Source organism: Fukomys damarensis, unplaced genomic scaffold, assembly GCF_012274545.1.
Source record: "Fukomys damarensis isolate Sample0158 unplaced genomic scaffold, DMR_v1.0_HiC HiC_scaffold_34, whole genome shotgun sequence".
Taxonomy (NCBI): domain Eukaryota; kingdom Metazoa; phylum Chordata; class Mammalia; order Rodentia; family Bathyergidae; genus Fukomys; species Fukomys damarensis.
The window spans coordinates 8,509,155-8,529,049 of NW_022900946.1; the positions used below are offsets into that span (position 1 = coordinate 8,509,155).

At 50.0% G+C, this 19,895-nt stretch overlaps 1 protein-coding gene across 2 annotated transcripts in view; it reads left to right on the plus strand.

Moving 5' to 3' along the window:
- Xylt1 (xylosyltransferase 1) overlaps window positions 1–19,895 on the plus strand; it is a 296,956-nt gene that overhangs the window by 99,000 nt on the left and 178,061 nt on the right. For both annotated transcript variants that reach the window (XM_010610763.3, XM_033758755.1), the window contains one exon: window positions 783–821. In XM_010610763.3, the coding sequence (XP_010609065.1) occupies window positions 783–821 (39 nt within the window). The remainder of the gene's footprint in view (window positions 1–782; window positions 822–19,895) is intronic.

Consider the following 19,895-nt stretch of genomic DNA (forward strand, 5'->3'; position numbering starts at 1 on the left):
CTCACTGAACACCACCACCTTCCCCACCCGTCTTCCTCCTCCTGTCCCTCCCTGTCCCTCCTCAACCCAAAGTGTTCATGCTTACTGATCCGGGACATTGCCACCCAGCATTCCCAGTCACTTGGCTTTTGTGGGGAGTAAATGACTAGGATGTTTCTCTGGCGCCTCTGTCCTCAAAGGATCTTCCTGGGCTCTTTGAATGTGCTGTTCACACCAGGAATTAATCCCCTCTTTTTCTTTCTCCTTCTCATTTCTTCCTTCATTCTTCCCAAGATCAGTCCAAACCTGATGGCCTTGCCCTGAATCAGGTTTTTGTATTTTTTTTTTTTTTTTTTTTTTTTTTTTTTAATGTACCAGGGATTGAACTCAGGCCCTTGTGCTTGCTAGGCAGGCACCAGAACCACTGAGCTAAATCCCCGGCCCTAGGCTTTTGTATTCTTGCAGGTTTCTTTGTAATCTTCTTAAGGACCCGAATTCTTCATACTGATGATTTGAAGGCTTCTGGAGATACACGGGGATGGTGCTTCTCAGCTTTCTTTGCATTTCTTGTTTTCTGTCCTCTGCTTCAAGGGTGTACACATTTGGGCTTCTTTCACCTTTGGGGTGTGGGAAGAAGTGTTGGGGGCAGAGAGGGAGCAGATTGGTCCAAGATGTTCTTGCGCTAACGTTCGGTAGATCCCAGAGTTTGAGCACTGAGAAAATCAAGCTTTGTTCAAAAATGATGCTTAGAAGTTAACTTTTCACCTTGCCACTTACGAGTGTTTTCTCCTTTCTTCCCACAGGATCCACACCCAAGTCTGCTGATCACCTTGGAGACCCAGGTGAGTATTTCCCATTGTCTTTTTCACCTCTCTGCACCTTGGTGCTCCAGGACAAGCTCTCCAGGGATTGACTGTGTGTTTACCTCTGGGCTTCATGGCCCAGAAGGGCTTCATTGGCATGCTAAGGCTGTTCCCTGCCCCGTCTGGGTTTGTGGGTACATAGGCATGTGTACGCACACTCTGGCTGAGTATGCACATGTGTGTGTAATTCTCTGGGTGTGTGTGTGTGTGTGTGTGTGTGTGTGTACATGGATGCATCACTGGGGCAAGAACAGTAACAGTCTCTTCTGAGTTGCCCTCCATCCTTTGCTCTTTCCCAGCAATCGCAAGGAGGTAAATTCAAAGGGAATGATGAGATAAAAGTGAGATGTGGAAAGAGAAGATGTTGCTCTCTTCTGGTTTTGAAGTTGGAGGACTTTACTCCTTGGCAGTGTAGGCAGCAGGACCCAACTGTCAGGACAGGAAGTTGGAGCCTTCTGTCTGCTCGCATAGGCAGTGGTGTTTCCATGTGGGGATCGTGACCCGTGGGACCAGTGAGGGTGCCCTGGCCCTTCTGTCTGCTGTCTGCTCGCCTGGGGGCCTGAGTGCAGCAGCTCTCAGCACATGCCTTTGCATCCGTCAACCCAGGTAGAATCTAGTCCTGTGTCCTCCAGGCCTGAAGCATCGGTGGGGCCCCAGACCTGCTCTCTTTGCCTCAGGAGTGCTGCCGCTGAGATGGTGCCCCTTCCCCGCTGGGCTCTTGTGAGAACCACAGGAAATGATGTCTATAGAAAATAACGTCTATAAAGTCAGGGGTACACACTAAGGGCTTGTGTTAGTTTTTTAAACCAGCTGGACTTTTGCCTTTCCTGTTGGATTTGATGGGGACATATCTAGGTAGATCATCTCATTATCTCTGTGTCTGAGTTGACCAGACAGTAAAGAGACAAGAAAGATAGGATGGGCTGCCTTCCGCCCCACGGTGAACACTTTTCAAGTGTCAGATGCACTCAAAGCTATTTGAACACTTCGAGGCTGAATAACAGCTCCTTAGAGATTTCTGGAGCATACTAGCAGAGACCACCTGCCTCCTTCTCCCTTCCCTCCTCCTGGAGTCCTTGTCTGTCCCTGGCATCTCTGCTTGGGCCTCCCCAAGGGGGATGAGGGGAGGAACAAACCTATCCTGCTTCACAGTGGCCAGAATATCAGGAGTGCCAGAAGCTGTGGGGACAGCCTGCCCTCTTGTTCCCCAGTGGATCTGTCAGCCCCAGGGGTCACCAGGCTGTGGTCCTGGCACGACACACAGAGGCTGTGACTGTGAGAGAATAAAGGGTCCAGTCTCTTCTTACTGCCACTGGGCCGTCCTCCACTCTGGTTTTTCCCATTCTCCCATTATTCACACACCCCTTTGCCATTGTTTGCACATGTCAGTTTCACCTGCTTTGTAAGTTACCTGGAGACACATTTTTCCCTAACTGAACTAACTTTCCTTTAAGAGATAGACTGTCCTAAGCTAATGGCTCTCAAGTAGGGGTGATTTTGACCCCTGGAGGATATGTGGCAATGTCTGGAGGCATTTGGGGTTGTCTTGCCTGGTTGTAGGGAGCATGGTTTATTTCTAGAGACCGGGGTTGCTGCTCAGTCTCTCAGGCATGGAGCAACTGTCCCCAGGAAGGCATTATCCACCCCAGATTCCATGGTGTCCAGGCGGAAAAGCACCATTTCAAGTAGTGATATCCATGACTCATGGGTTTGAAGTGCTAGTTACATTTGGGGTGGGGCAGAGCATTAAGGTAAGCATTAAACTGAAAATGTTCCTCTGAGTGCCATCTCAAGCCATCTCAATGTACCCCAGAGGTTTGTGTGCTGCACTTTGGAAAACGTTTGCTTCCAGACCCTGCCCTGTCTTACCCAAAGGATTACTAGAGAACTTTCAGGGTATGTTTGTAAATGGTGGCTCTTTGCATCTTGATCAGCCCTTCCCTGGAAGACTAACTAGGCTCAGGAAAATCCAGGGGCAAACAGTCTGTGTCCAGAACTCTGGGAGCCCAGTCTTGTCCTCGAGACTGAGCAGCTGCCCCCAGACTGGCTCTGTCCCTGACCTTCCCATATCCTTCACTCTGGACAGACCATGCCAGCCCTTCTAAGCCACCACTGGAAAGAGCAGTCACATGCCATGGCTTTGGCCATCACTTTATAAGAGTGATAGCTTGTCCTACACAATGACTTCTCTTAAAGCTCTATCTGTTAGCCCATGGGACCTCAGCCTCCATCCGCAGCCAGCGGTGGCACGAGGTACACTTTCCACATCCGTGCCATGCCTTTGGGGAAATGACTCAATTTGTCACCAAACAACACTCCTTGGTCTCTTCTGGTTCCTGGTCTTTGGGGAGCTGTGGGATATTTTTTTTTTTCTTTGGTTCTGATTTCCCATGCTAAACAGATGCTGGAACCCAACCAGAGTGCAAATGTTCTTTGTGTGGCTGCTAGGAAAAGCCTGTGGCCAGGGCTGACTTCCGGCTGGGTCTCAGCTTGCAGTGGGGTGAGCAGTGGGAGCCTGTTCTGCTGCCTGCAGGCAGGCCAAGAAAAGGGGCAGGACGAGGTCTTCTGTCAGAAACTGGTGTCCCAAATGTTACCCGTGTCCCAAAAGCAAGGCAAGAGATGTGACAGCTTGGAAGAAGCTGAGGTGACATGGCACATGAGGTCTGTGCAGGGGCTCAGCTCCCACTTCCTCTCCGCTGCCTGATCCGTCCTGGGGCTCTCAGGTGGGCTTCCCCGCTGGGAGTCACTGAGAACAATGTCCTAGTGTCGTCACACATGAGCTTGCTCAGCCCTGCCTGCATGGACCCTGGGCACCAGCACCCACTCTTTCATGCCCTCGCTCCCCCTAGTACTGACTACGCTGCTCCTCAGCCAGTGCTTGGTTAATCTGTCTTCATGCAGCTGTTGTGAGCTGGGGGAGATGAACGAGTTGCTGCCGAGGAATTCCCTAATGCTCTCTGCCATTTGCACAGTGGAGCTATGCATCTGTTGGTATCTGCAGGACTCTCTGTGCTTAATGGCCAGATTAATAGAATGAGGAAGCAGAAAAAGGTTTAAATCTCTGGTGTCACCTTTCCCCGCAGTAGGCCACCCCCAGGGATGTACCCAGGAAGCCCCGAGTCTTCACAGTGACGAGTCTTTGGAACCAGCTGACCCACAAATGAAAGGAAAGGAAAAAAAGCCTCAAAGTTTGCAAGGAGTATGAATTTACATGGTCTTATCATTGTCTTCACCCTCACTGACATCTCTCTCTCACCAAGAGTTGGCTTTTCCCATTGAATTCTCAGGTGTCCCGATTCTGTAGCTGCTCTTTCCATGCTCTGTCTCCCGATGAGGGACCTAAGGGTCAGAGAGGTCCAGGAAACTCGCCCACAGCAACACAGGAGGCACATAGCGTTGACAGGTGCCAAGAGCCGGGTCTCAGAACATCAAATCTCTCTGGGTGACCTCTGTTTTCTTTTGCCAAAAAATAAAATTGTCTTGACTTGTAGAATAATCTGTTAATGCTCAGGTGAGGCTGAAGATTTGCACCCCAAGGTCCATGGGTAGACAGAGAGCCGGAATGCTCAGCAGAAGTAGCCACATGTATACTTAGTTATGTGGGGGGGGGTACAAGGCAGATGGATGGTGGGTGAAAGGATGGACAGACAGGCAGGCAGGAAGGCAGGCAGGATACTTTGCACAGGTTGCTACAAGGCTTGTGGATAAAATAGCTTAGGCAGTAGACTCACAAGAACATTTATTTTAGACCAACAAAAGATAAAACATCTCTGTGCCCATCAACAGTGTTTTGATAAATTTGAATGCTTGTTTGAGTTTCTTTCTCCTGGATCCTCCAGAGGGTTTATCGTTGCTGAATGCACGTCAGTTGGCATGGCCTCTCGTCGTTTAACTTTAGCTCTTCTGCCACACCCTTACTCAACAGCTTCTCTGACAATTAGTTCATGGTTTCTGCTCAAACACGCAGATACCTGGGAAGTTGTAATAAAGGAGCTCTTGTAGAGTAAAGATTTGTCAGTCTGGGTGTTTGTGAAGTGAGCCCCACTTGGAAGGAAATAGACTTCATTTACACTGAGATCCCTCTCAGGACCTGAAGATGGAGGGCATCAGGAGGCGAGCTGACTCTAAGTTTTCAAAACTAACTAGGTGCCTGAGTTTCTCCCATCAGGTAGCTGGGTGGATAGGAGGAGGGAGTAACATTCGTTCACATTACTGAAAGTTGTTGCCGGGCCATGAGGAGTGGCAACACGGCTGATATAGAAAATGAGCAGCGAGTATGAAAGACGAGTAATGTTTTAAGAAGTCTATGTATACAAATCCATTTATCACATTGCTTCTGCAGTACACAGTACTGGGCGGCTCTATTGCATGCAGGGGCCAGGCATGGGAGAGCTGGATGATGAGGGTACGGCAGTGCACGAGACAGGAGGCCTCCCTTCCTGCTGGAGGAGTCAGGTGGGAATCGTGCAAACGAACGTGTCCCTAATTTCAGGCAGCAAAAAGTGAATGGAAAGACAGGCGTGCCTGTGAGAGTGGGAAGGGTGGGAGAGATTCATTCATAAAGTGTCTCAGGAGCAGAGATCTGGGCTCCGCAGGGGAGATTCAAACTGCCAGTTCGCACAGAAAGAGTGAGCCCTGGCAGGACATGGCAAGAGTAGTGTTCTGAAATTTTTGCATGTTATGTCTGGGTTGCTATAAAAATAATGCCTGTTTTCCTTAGAATCAATTAAAGTGTTGGCTCCTTCAAACTCCTTTGAAGTCCTTGCAACATTATTATGCCAAGATGAAGAAGAATTTACCTTGACGGGTAACGGTGAAGGAAGAGGGATTTCAGGGCCTTAAATTTAGGGCCATTTGGTCATTGCTGTCCACTGGGAACCTTTGGATAGGTCAGGGGAGGTTCAGATCTTAGCAGTGTTAGGCTCCTGTAGGGCTGATGTCAGTAATCCAGCTAATGATTGTCATTAGCTAATTCATGGTCTGTACTCAGCTGAACTGAAACTTCAGTATCAACCAGTAGTTCTCAACCAGGCTGACTTTCCCTGTTAGGGGGCCTTTGGCTATGACTAGAGAAGTTTCTGATTGTTGCACTTTGCAGACAGAAGGTGCTCCTGGCATCTGTGGATGTAGGTGAGGGATGCCACACAGGAGAATGAGGGAGGAACCGTCCAGCCTCAAATAGCAGTGGTTTGCAGGTTGAGACACCCTGGTATACCTCATTTGCTCTGTAGTAGTTCATGTTACAAAGACGCTTCTAGCCATGTCGTGGTGACTTCCCTGTTATTTTCTATTTTATGTTCAAAGGTCACCTTCCCTAGTGAAGGTCAGGCTTTGTTCAGACTCCAGGCTCCAGCCATGACACACACGTTCCCATCATGTCTGTGTCTGCATTGACAGTGACCTTTTGCACCAGCGACCGTCACGCTCACAGGCTTGTGCTCAGCGTCCCTCAGTGGTGAGGCTTGCTGGGTAATTCCGGGGGAAGGTTTCAACCGAAGAGATGATTTCCACAGAGATGTGTGCCTCGGTAGTTCCTAGAACATACAGAGTTTGCAAAGAGAACTAAACTAGGCCTGGGGTGTAGCTCAGTAATCAAGTTTTGCCTAGCACGCGGGAGGCCCTGGGCCCATCCTCAGCACTGCCAAATAAATAAAACTAAAAATGTAGCTGCTTGGCCTGAGTGCTGAGGGGCTTGACCATTTGGTCTGCAGGCACAGCTCTTTCGAGCGTCTTGTGTTTAGACATTTTCTCTCTCCGGCCCAGGCCTTGTCCTCCTTTGTGTGAACTTTCTCTGAAAGCTCTTCCCCCACTCGCAGGATTAAATGGAGTGATTGCTGCCTCCTTGCCTCTCTTCCAGCGCTAGGCTTCGATTAACCTTTTTCTCCACCGAGAGCGGTTTGGAGAGTAATCAGGGAGCTTCTGAACGGCTCCTACCTGAGTCTCCAGCCCATTAATTCTTATGGCCCCCAGCATCTGTTGAGAGGAGGCGAGACCAAACTGCTGCTCAGCCCGGCTGCTTCCTTGGGGCAGCTGCTCCTCTGGACAGATGAGGCTGGTTTGTGGACAGGCCAGGTCACTCTGCCATGATTTTTTTTTCCACTGGCTCTGATTTTGTGGGTCTTTAATTAGCCCTGGTGGAGGCAGGGAGGTGGCCGGCTGGACCATCGCCTGGGTAGGGATTTGGCTTGCTCAACAGGGAGGCTGTACTTGGACCACGGCACCATTCTGGGGGTGCTTTGCGGTCCCGGAGCCATGGACTCCTTTCTAGTCTGCATGACTCAGGGTGAGGGACATGAGGCAGCATTCCACAAATAGCCAGCCAGTTCCCAAAGCACAGCCAGCCACAGGCATTGTGTGAAAAAATAGATCGTGTTGAGATCACCATCCTTCTGTGCTTGGTGGGAACAGACTTCACCTAAGACTCTGGACATCTGAGGTTAGCCCTTAACTCAGAACACTTACAGCTCTTGTTTGTGTAGGCAGTGACCCCATTCTTTGGATATACTGTATGTTTATTTTGAGACAGGAACCAGATATTATATGTGTCCTATGAGTCTGGTACTTTTAGCGAGTATTCACCAAGTCATAGAATATACCTGTCAGATACACTTCTAAGGAAGTTTTTTACATGGGTCCTCTCATCCATGTCTCACCCCTGTCCCGTATGGAATGTGTTATTGTCATGCTCATTTCACAGGTGAGAACCCAAGGCATGAAGTTATGTGTGCAACAGGTGGCAAATGGAGAAGGGATGTGAAGCTGGCAGTTTAGATTTCATGTGTCAGGAAACACAACTCCACGAGACAGGTGCTAATCACAGCCCCATTTTGCAGATGGCTCAACTAAAGCCCAGAGAGACCACATTTCCTTTTAATATAGTCAGTGGTACAGCCTGCTCCTAGCCAGGTTACAGATGAAACCTGTCTCCCTCACTGCTGTGTTGCTCAGTTACCAGTAGCAAAAATATATAAACATAGACATGATGCAGATATTGATCCAGCGTGGGTGTGGATTCTTTCTACATTGGATATAGAGGTGGACCCAGTACAGATCTTTGTACGGATGTAAACTATACTAGATACAAGAGCAGATACCTGTAATTAAATGTAGAGGTAGATATGAATTAGATATGTTTATAGCTGTGGAGTAGATTAGATATAGATACAGATAGAGTCGTAGACTGCATATATGGATTAGGTATGGATGCAGATACAATGGTTTAGGTACAGAATACTCCCCAAAAGCCTCATGAGTTCAGAGGTGGGCTTTGGGGAGGTGATTGGATTGTGAGGGTACTGTACCCATCTGAGGACTGATCCATTGATGAGTTTGTAGCGGAACAGGCTGTTAGGAGGCTGGGCTGCTCAGAGTGGGTGAGTCGGGGTGTACTTTTGAAGACTATACCATGGCCCAGCTCTTTCCTCTCTGGCCCTCTCTCTCTCTCACTGCTTTTTTTTGGCTGCCCCGACGTGAGCCACTTTCCTCTGCCTTGCCCCTCGCTGTGATGTTTGCCATGACTCAGGCCGAAAGCAATGGAGCTGGCTGACCACAGCCTGAAACTTCTGACATCATAACCCCAAAGTAAACCTTTCCTCCTCCAACTTGTTTATCTCGGGTATTTTGTCACCATGATGGAAAGCTGACTAACACAGACGCAGGTTAGGTGTAGACGTGGGTCACTCACCCGGCACCCCCAGCAGATGGCTTTGGGCGCACGTGTCCCTCCATGGGACTCCAGCGGAGGCTCCAGGCTGTGCCAGAGTCTGCCCTGCACACAGACCGCAGAGCAGTGGCACCCTGGGGTGTTCCTCTAGCACAAGGCATCACCCGTGCACTGCAGGCACTGAGGCAGAAGGCTGGGGAGTTGGCAGCGGAGTGACAAAGCCGTGTGTCTGGATTTGCATGAACCTGTGAGCATCAGGTGGCACCACTGACATTTGGCATTAGCGTTACACATGCCAGGATCTTTGAGGCTTAGGCTCCCCTGTCCATGGAGTTTTCCAGACAGGGCTGTGCACACCACAGAGCTTAAAAGAGATGTTCTGGTGCTAGAAAACATGGGCTGGCTTTGCAGGTTCTGGTTCCCAGAGTAATTCACCCAAGTAAATTCCTTTCGCACCATATAGCAGCATTATGAGAACCCAGGAGTAGAAAGGACATAAAATCCCATAGATGGAGCCCAGACTGGTGCCACTGGAGAGCCACAGAGGACCATAGGTGCCACTTGCTGTGGTGTTTGTTGCCTGTCTTCTGTGTGCTTCGGGCTGTTCTAAGTGCTTTGTACATGTGACCCCTTCTGGTCACAACAGCAGCCCTTGGGGGAGGAGCTCTGCTCCCTCCTTTGAAGATGAAGACAGTGTGGCATCAAATGGCTGAGGACTTTGTCCACCACCTTCAAGCTTCTGAGTGGCCAAGGGTTCCGCCCTTGTGTGCATCCCTGCAGTGACTCATCTCTTATGTGAGACAAGCACAAGCAGGCGCGGATGGCTGACCAGCGCTGGTCCCGCTGTGTCCTGACTCACGGTGCTGCCCGAAGGCCTTCCTCTGGGTGGCTCTTTTGCAGTGGCGGTCCACCTTAGAAACGCATGGTTGCTGGTGACCAGAGGGTGACACTCAGTGGAAAATCCACAGTCCTACCTGGATTCTTTGTACCTGTGTCACTGACTGGCCCCTGTTGGAGTCCTTGGCCTGTCAGACAATTCTCTGCCCTCCTCTCCCTTCCCCACCCCGGCTGAACTTCTTTGTCATCGTGGACTTCCACTGCCTGGGCCCCTGGAGGTGCAGGGTACTTTTCCCTCCCGTGGCCCCAGCTTCTCTCCTCCTCCTTCCCAGGCCCATGGTGATGACAGCTCCTTCCATGACTGATCTGAGGCACAACACCCTCCTTGTTTGTTCCCCTCTTTGTGGCATCTCCTCTAAGATCCCTTAGCACGACAGTGGCATCTTTGCCTCTCACACTCCCCCCCCCATACTTCCTTTGATGGTGTAGCACTGTCAGTGGGACTTTTCAGGATGAGTCACTGTCATCCTTGCCACGTTTCAATACCACAAGGTCTTCCCACTGAGGGCAAGTCCTGGATGGAGCCCAGGGGAGCGTGAAGCTCTTCAGAGGGAACCTGTGAAATTTTCTGGAGGGAGGATCTGGCTGTTTATTTATGACAACTCCCTCCCCAAAACAGAGCCACGAAACAACCATGCTGAATAGCCTTGCACTATGAAAGTGTCTGGAGACCACGGGTGTGCAGAGAGGTGCTCCAGGCAGGAGACAGCTGCTCTGAGTCTTGTCACTCGCTCACACCCCTCTGCCTGCCACCAGCCACGAGGCCATAAAGGGCTTCTTCATCTGGGCAGGGCTGGAGGCTGTGGGAGAGGAGGGAAACAGGCTTCAGTGTCTTCCTGGGAGCCTGGCTCAGACAGAAAGAAAAGGCAGGTCGTTGCTGCCAGCAAGCAAGTCCTTCATGGACTCTCCTTTTCCTTCCCCTGTCACACTGCAGGAAATGACAACTGCCGTAGTATTTGAATCTGATTTCTCAGAAGTGCCACCGCCTCTCTTGGTGGTTTTGAGAGCCAATTGGGAGGGTCAGTGTCTCTGCTTCTCCAGCCCAGCACCCCTCCTGGTAGGGTTTGGTTGCCCTCCTGAAAAAGAACATCTCGTGGGTAATGACATCCCTCTTGCTTCTTCTGGTAACTGTAGCCCCTGCCTGTCCCCGGGAAGAGGGCATCTAGGGGGAAGCAGAGACCAGATGGGTGGGATCAAGGACAGAAATGTAGAGCCACTGTCCTGCCAAGGAGAAACCCAGCTGCTCCGTACCGAAGGAAGAGCCTCCACCTCCAAAAGGGGTGGAAGAGACTTCTTGGCTAGATGAGCGGTATCCACGTGCACTGCCCTTATTATGGTCAGGTACCAGGTACAAGGCAGGCAGTGATGTTCCCATCACACAGTCCTATAGCCAGAGCGAGGCCATCGAAGTCCACCTGCTCACTCGGGCCTGCGCTTGGGCTCCTTGTGGCCTGAGAACGTGTTTCTGTAATGGTTCTTTGTGGGTAGTGGAGTTGGAGGAGTTTTGAACACCTGGAGTGTAAAACCACACTGAATCTCCTGACCCCAGGCAGTGCCATGCTGTCTCCCAGCTGCCCCCTTGGAATGGGGCCTCCCCACAGCCCCACCAGGGGTGCTGCCCCCCTTCCTTCATTAGACAGGTCCCTGGCGTCTCAGGACGGATGGGGTCTGAAGTCCTCTGGGTCTCAGGTGCACAGTGGACCAGGCCCACAGGCTGACCCTGGGCACTGCGGGCTCACTTTCCAGTACCATAGCATACTGGGGGCTCTGCTGTGCCCTGCATGGTGTTCAGCAGTGTCCCCAGCCCCTGCCCAGTGGACGCCAGTGGTTCCTCTCACTTCTCACAGACATCTCCAGATGGCCAGACGGCCCTTAGGGAGCCATCCCTGCCGGGCATCAGAACTGTGGTCTAAGCGATTATGGCATTCAGCGCCTGCAAGAGCAGGGACTCCTGACTTTAGTAATGACACGGTGCTGGTGACAGCTGCTTTTGCACCGTCTCCTGAAGATGTCGTTGGGTTTCGAGTTTTTGCTCCCAAGTGACCTCATATGGTCTGAGGTTCTACACACAGGAGTATACATGTGTCAAGGGTTTCAGTGGGGTGTGTAATGAAGACACACCGGAAGTTCTAAAGTTACATTCATTCATTTAGTTAGCATTGCTGGAGAACGACCCCAGAGCCTCACTGAGCGACCTCTTTTTATCTATTTGTCTTGACATAGGTCTCACTAGGTCACTTTGCACAGCTGGCACTGGTTCGAGTTCTGGGCTTCATCCTGGTGCCCTGGCGCCTCAAGGACAGCAGGCTGGGGTTTGGCAGGGTGTCAGACTTGTGTGGTGGCTCTGTCTCAGGAGGGTATGGGCCCTGGGACACCTGGAAATCATTGTGGCTTTGGGGCTGGCGCTGTAACGGTTCGAACCCGTCTGGCGTTTATTCCCCAGACTCCATCAAAGAGTCCTATGTAAGAGTAGCTGCTAGACACAAAGGCCACTCTGTGCCCTCTGGCCGCCGGCTGTTTGCATGCTCTGCCATGCTGGTTCCTCCCATCCTGCTCTCTGAGGGTGGCTTGAAAACAGGGTTTATTTTTTAAAAATATTTTTGAAAGGGACTCAAGGTCCTTTTCTGTATCTGTTTTTCATAGTTGCTATTATCAATAGCATTTTGTATTATATTATCGATTACGTCCTTCGGTACATATTTATTGAGTGATTTCTATGTGCCAGATACTGTTTCAGGGGCTGGAGATCTACCCAAGAACACTGTGCTGGTCTCCACGCTCATGATCTCTCCTTGTGAATAGACGGTACTTTGTTTTGTGCTATGTCAAATGGTGACAAGAACTAACGAAAGGGAGGCAGGGAAGGCTTGTTCAGGCTGGACGGTTGTGCTTTACTGGGGACATTTCCAGGCAGCAGTGTTTGAGCAGAGACCTAGCAAGCATGCGTGGATGAACCTGCTCAATGTATGGGTGAATAGGGAGCAGCCAATGCAAAAGCCCTGAGGTGGCATAAACTTGGCATGTTTGTTGTACAGCAGAATCTGAGTTTGTTGTACAGCAAAGTGAGTAAGGGAGAGAGGGAGAGAGAGATACATGGAGGTGAGAGTCTGTCTGCATCATTAGGACCTTGTCAGACTTAGAAAGGACTTGGCTTTCACTCTGCACAGGGAATTCTTTGGAAGATTTTGAGCTGAGGAAGGACATGGCCCATCTTTGCAAATGGGCTGGGCAGGTGGCGGCTGTCTTACTATGGTCAAGGGTGGGGCTGCTGCCATAGATGCAGGGATGGCTTGGACCAGGTGCCGGCAGTCGCAGCTGAGGGAGGGGATTCTGCTCTGGAGGCCTTCTGAGAACACAGCCTGCTGCACTTACTGTAGCCCCGACACACAATGAAGCAAAACAGAGCACAAGAACACATCACGACAAGTCAGTCCCTATACCCCTGACTTTGTTCTTTAGAGGTGACTGCTGCGGTGGGATTTTATTTCTTCTTCCAGATTTTTCCCTTGCGCATTAACCTGTATGTTTATGCATCGGTGGGAATTTCTTGTTTCCTTGAAAAGAAATCTAATAAATGATATTTTATAATAATTCAATTTTTTTCCTCTCTCTCTTTATAAATATATGTATGTTAGTTTTCATTGCCCACTAGTACATGTCATTCTTCCTGTTAGCTTTTTGTCTTTTCCAAGTCTGTTGCCAGTTATAACTTTTCTGAAAATACGAATTGAATGAATAAAAATCTCCTCATCCAGTCAATTGATTTCCTGTGGGTAGACATCTAGATTCTTCCTTTTTTGTTTTCTTGCTTTGAGCTGTGCTGCTGCTCACAATTCTTGTACAGATGAGCTTTCATGTTTGAGTGTATAGCTCTGTGGGACAAGTGAATGGGTTTGGGATTCTGGTGCAAAGGGTGTATGCACATTAAGTGTTGACAGGCATAGCTGAATTGTCCTGCACAAAGACCCTATCACGTCTGTCAGAGTGTATGCGATTTCCTGTTTCCCCCGCTCAAAAGCACGGTGATTATCAGCCTTTATAATCTTTGACAAGCAGATGGGTAAAACAGTATCTTTCTGTTTTGATTTGCATTGTAGATATGAATGGCTTGAACATTTTGGAAAAGTGATGTTTGTTGATTCATTCCTTAGTTCCCTTTCCCAGGGTTTCTGATGCCAGTGTTTGAATCCTCTGCCTCCTTTGGGGAACTGGCTGCATGACAATTTCTGAGACTGGCCGAGCACTTACTAGGCCAGCCACCATGCTGGTGCCTTCCACTGATTAACCTGTTGGACCTTCCCGTGAAGAAGATTCCCTTAAACCTTCCGGAAAGGAGCAAGGTTAAGTCAGTTGTCGAACATCACGCACAGTAAGTGGAGGAGCCAGCATTCGGACCCACGCCAGCCTCCTGACCACTGCACTATCCAGCAGGTAGACTTGGTAATACCTGGGACTCTCTTTTGAGGCTTGGCCATTCTGTGGTCATTGGAAAGCAACAAGCATTCCTGGGTCTGGTAAGCGAGGGATATGCACAGGCCTAGGCCCTGCCTGGGATTCGGGCCACATCCTGAGGCTCGGAAGCTGGAGTGGGAACTCTGTACTAGGCTTCTGAAAGACACCAGGCCACAGCCAGATGGCACAGCGGGTCCCTTCTTTTCACACATCCCCGTCTGAGCTACAGAACTGAATCTGGGCACTGAGTGCAGAGATGCTGATTTCTTAGCCCGTTAGAATAGATCAGAGCGAGAGGGGGTGGATGGATGGATGGTGGAGGTGGATGGAAGGTAGGTAGGTGGATGGGTGAAAGGATGCATGATTCGTGGGTGGATGATGGAGAGATGGAAAGAAGGAACAAAATAATGAAGGGAAAACGTAATGACAGAAAGATGAACTATGAAGTAGACCAATAGGGAATCTCAGTTCATTTTCGCAAATCTCATCATGTCCTAGCCACTGCTTTTCCTCCCAGATTGGAAGATGAGGGAACCAGGTCCTTGCTATGCGTAAGGTCAGTCTGAAGAGGGTCATTGTCCTGGAGCCCTTTGGCTTCTGGTAAACCTGTGCCTCCCATCTCGGAATAGTATCTTGAAATGCAGAAAGACAGAAACAGAAAACATGGCTGACGAAGCCCATCAATTATATCAAAGTGCAACTATCAAAATATACATAGGTAGACCACAAATTTGTGGAATAATAATGCATTTGCATTTTTATTAACACATTAATTAGCTCGATTTGGCAGCAGGTCTAACAACTACTGTAATTTTAAAATAGTGACAAACGCAAATAATATTTTGAGTTATCTGTTGCCACAGCAGTGTGACAGGGGGACATCTGCTGCTTGTCTCTGTTGGTGTCAGAATCTCAGGTGGAGCTGCTACCACTGCAATCCGTCAGCCACACCCATACATCGAAAGCGAGAATTAATTAATTTCAGTGAGAATTAGTGAAAGTAAATATGTGTGAGTCCAGAGACCACCCCCCAGGCTCCTCTGTCACGACTCTCGAGTCCAGGATTCACGGATGCTGACCCCTGGTCTGGATGGAGACGTGAATTATCCCCAGGTGTCCGTGCCTAGGCTGACCTGCCGGCGTGAGCTGGTCACCAGGGTCCGCACGCTCAGGGGCTGGTCTCACTGCCGGTTAAAAGACTGTGTATAGTTGGACTTCTGTGTGACTGCAGACTTGCATTTCTCTCCCATGCAGTGTTATCAGTTCTGTGATACTAGAGAAGCACCCGGTCCAACCCAGAGCTCTCCCGGAAGGCTTCCTGGAGGGACTGTTGTTCACAGCGTGCCCTAAAGGACGGGTGTGAGCTAGGACAGGATCAGCCAGGACTGAGATGGAAACCTGAGTGCTATAAGGAAATTGCAAGAAATACGGTCTTAACACAAGACAGGGAGCATGGATTGGCAGGTGATGGTGAAGATGGAGTAGGGACAAGCCCAGATACGGAAGAGGATATCTGGGAGTTTGAGATTTATCCCTGGGGCAGTTGGGAGCCACAGATGATGTTTGAACAGGAGAGCTGCTTGGTCTAAGATCAGTGTGAGAAGATCACTCTGGCTGCTGCCTGGGGAATGGATTACAGCGGTGAGCCTGGAGGCAGGACCAGAAAGGGGACCCTCCGTCCAGAACAGCTGTGATGGGGGCCTGAACTGGACTGAGGACGCTGGGAAGGGAGAGAGGGGTCATACCGGAAGAGGGCCGTTAAGGTGTGGATTGGAGAGGCAGGACTTTGGCAGGTGGGGTGTGGGCACAAGAGAAAAATGAGATGGGAGATGCGCAAATAAAGGATGTTTGGAGGGAAGAAGAAGAAATCATCCTTGGAGACAGGAGTTTGTATGCCGCGTTGTGGCGTTGTCAAGTAGTCGGGGGGTTGGGGAGATGGGCCCTGGGTTTGCCCTTTTGTTGTTTCGGGTCTGAGGATGAAGCCCAGGCCTCCTGTGTGTTAAGAGGAGTCTCAAGCAGCCTCCCATCCCAGCTTCCCCAGAAGACCAGGCCTCAGGGGCTCCCCTGGACTTGGCAGCGTAGAAATCTTGTACACGGGAGTGGGAGCGCAGCCAAGGTCGGCTTCAGTTCCATTTCCTCAGGAAGTCGGTATTGGTGCCCCCTCTCTCAGCCATGCCTCCCAGCCATGAGCACAGGCAAAAAGTACAAAGGACAAAACCACTTTTTACGAAGGAAAGCCTGCATTTTGTAGGGATTTATATCCCTTTCTGGTCTGAATATTATTCTTCCTAGCTCCAGTTGGCATTATATATGACCTTATAAAATGCCGCGATAGCACCTAACAGATATCACATTGCAGGATATATGCCTTTCCTTGGCAAGGGCTTTTTAAAAACTCATCCCTGGCTTGTGCAGGTGGAAAAGTGCACAGCGCTTCACCTGAGAAAGCAGGAAGCATTTTTCCTGAGGCCGCCTGACACTGTCAGGGTTTCCAGGTCCAGGAAGGCAGCCCCGGCAGGGAAGGATGCCCCCCCCCACACACACGCAGGCACGCACACACACTCACACACACACACCATCGAGGAATGGGCTCCTGTATCAACTCCCCTGATTGCCTCTGACTGCCCACCTCTTTTCCTCTGCCTTTCTTTCCATTCACCTCCCCCAGACTTTGGACATCTGCATTCAGAATTCACCATCATCCAGGAAACAGATTTTTTTCCCCCAACTGGAAAAGTAGAATCAGATGACAATACTGGGAAAAACCAGAACATGCCAGTGGGACTTGGATTCATTGTTCTTTGACTTAGCTGGGAATGACAAGAATATTGTTGTTTCAGGCCAGCCTTTACAATAATTCTAAAGTGTGTCAGTACACATCCCAGCATGCTCTATGTGTGGTGGGGAGCTGACTGTTTAGCCGGCACTCCCTCCACACCCACCTCTGCCCCTTGCCTCATGCCAACGCCCCCACCCTGGGAGCCTTTTCTCACCCCTGTTCCTATGAACCCGGCCAGCCAGGCAGAGCCCAGGACTCCTCTGCAGCCTTCTCCAAAGTGTCGTTGTGAACTGGAGATGCACGAGATGCTTTTAAGCTGTGCATGAGCAAACTTTAAAGAAATTAATAGCCCTCTGTGTACTTTTCTCGTTACAGCCTACTTATGGCAAATTATGCTAGGTTTTCCTTCAATTTATGGGTAATGTTTCCTCTTTGCATTAATTCACTGAAGTGAAAATATAGATGGGTTGATTTAAAGAGCCCTGGAAAATAAATGCAAAAGAGAACAATCCAGTATTATGTGGCTGTGGAAAATACAGAGAGGTGAGCTGATGGCTGATGTAAATAGGGCAAGTGTGGTCCTCTTAGTTTAGAATTTCCACTGTAGCTGGTGGATAATTCAGTCCTTTTTCTGAGCTCAGTTTTCTCACCAATAAAATGGGTTCAATGATATCTGCCTCATGTGTGCTTAGCCAGCCCTCCTTCCAGGAAGCCAGCAGCTGGTTTCAACTGGACCCATAATTTATTCTTGTAATTGCTTTTGTTGTTTAAGTATTTTTCATGGTCCTCGCTGGATGGCAAGCTCCTTAGGGGGAAGATCTTGGTAGGCACCATCAAACCTACACATTCCTAGGTGTTTGGTGGGATTTTTTTGGAGAACTTCTGTTTTTGATCTGTTTCTCTCTAAAGTGTGGATTCACTTAAATGTAGGGTGGGGAGAATGCAAATCAGAGAAAAGGCCTTGGTGGAATCACGGTGGGGCTCCTCCCTGCTGAGACAGGCCTTGGTAATCGTTGCTGCAGCCCTAACAGGCCCATCGGAACCCAGTATCAACTTGTCAACTTGATGTTCCAGTGACAGACACTGGGCTAGATCTGAACTGAACCTGAGAAAAGCCCAGAAAACCATCTTATTCTTTGTAAATTATGACTTTTTCAGTTCGCTGTCTCAGAGTCTTCCAAGGTGAAACAAAAAGAGGTTTCAATCCACTGGAGGTTCTGGTTAGATGAGCCCAGTACGGTGTCCCAGGGACTCTCTGGGCCTCGGGAGCATTCTGCTCTGCTCTTTTAGCTGATTGCTCCTGCTCTCTCCATGGCCTCTGCTGGGCGCCACACACAGAGGCAGAGGTTGCAGCGAGCAGAGTACCACCAAGAGCCACGTGGCAGGGTGACGATGGAATTCCAAGAGGATGACTCCAGGGTAGCTGGCGTGGCCAGGCTGAGGATGAATTTGAGGTCCAGCTTTCTGAAGGCCATGGCCTCAGCTCCTGCCTCTTCCAGAAGGGACTAGGGTTCCTCCTGTGAGCAAGCCCTTTGCATTTGACCTTGTGAGGGAGACTCTGCAGTCAGCCACTGTGTGGCTTTCCTGATTGGCCTTTCTCCAGGAGCATTGCCACACTCTGGCCGACTGCTTTGGACTCCGTGATGAAGTAGGGTGATGGCCCTGGCATTAGACAGTCAGGTCCACAGCAGTTGATGAATCCCACAGACTCAGCCCAGCAGAGGCGGATGCCACGCGCACATGGGAGCGAACGGGGATTGCACTCCGGAATGGAGGGGACTCAGTGAGACAGTGGGAGGAAGGCCCTCTTCATAGTAGCATGGGGGTGACCTGACCCTTGGTTCCCATGGCATGTGATCGTCACATCTCAATGATTCCACAGGCCAGCGGGGGGCTGAGACCAGCCCTTCACGGGGAGGCAGGCCCTGTGCTTGTCCGTGGAATAAGGAGGGCCACTGGGTGAGGGGAGTAATCAAGGAGGCACAGTGGACACAGGAATTTTCGCTGAGGCCACTTGGGACCCTCTTGGTTTCCCCAGATGTCAAGACAGCAAATTAGACTAAGTGTAGGCCTCAACCAGAACATGTGGGGAAAAGGTGGGCACCAGAGTAATCGTATCTAGGTTCACATTGTGGCTCATCTCTTAGATGCTTGGTGTTCTCATCAGTAAAATGGGGGTGTTAACACACACACACACAGGTAAGTATCTGTCACTCTACCTTGGTACACCACACAATACACATACCCATGTACATCTTCTTCCACGAAGGGCTTTAGTCTTCTACTCCTTTAAACAGAAACATAGCTGCAACACAATTAAAACAGCAACGAGTGGGAAACAGATGTGTGGGCTGAGCAGATTAAGTCTTGAAGCCAAAGGCTGCATCTGGCCCTCCATGGACGACTCCCATTCCCTACACGAGGACTCGGTTTGCATGGCCAGAGGCCGACACCAGCTCATTGTGTTTCATGGCTGAGGAACCAGGCTCCAGTTTGTGTCATGCTGAGGGGACACGGCCCCCACCCTGTTCTGACATCAGTGTTGGGCTGCAAGGACATCACCTTGGCTTGGTGTAGGTGACTGCAGAATGGAGGCGGGCCCTGGGCACACTCTCTGTGAGAGCCCTTTTCCCTGTAGCTCGGGCTGTTGCTTCTCTGGGCTTGGACTATTACCTTGTTGGCTTTAGAGGTGACCTTGCCTGCCTACACACAAAGCCAGACCGATACCCGGGCTCAAAGTGGGTCCTAGGCAGGGCTCTCAGTGCTGAGCTGCTCCTGCTGTGCCTCTGGGGGCCTTGCTGCACCTGATTGATGCAGGGCCTCCCTTCGTGCATCTGATGGCTTTTTCTTCCAAATGCACAGACCCTCTTTATCCAGGGGGAAAGGCTTATCCCAGCTGTCCGAGAAAACAGTCCTAGAGAGTCCTCCAGTGCTCACCAGCCACCTGCTGCTCCTCACTCATCCCTACCTTAAAGGGGATATTCTGCCTAGACACCTGGCTCATCTTGGAGTCATAGTTGTGCAGTGGTTCTTTGAATAGGATAGGTGGTGATGTTCTGGAATCTGAAAAACAGCCAGCAAAATTTCATAATCCCAGGCCTGGATTGGTGGATTTCTGAGCTTCTTCCAGAGAACAAATGGATGTGGAGAGAGAATTTAAGGCCCTTGGGGAGGCCAGCCTGGCTATCAGCTGTTTGCAATTATCTGTTGATGTGCATGAGGATTTTGCATGTTCATAAATGAACAAACAGTTCTGTAGTGA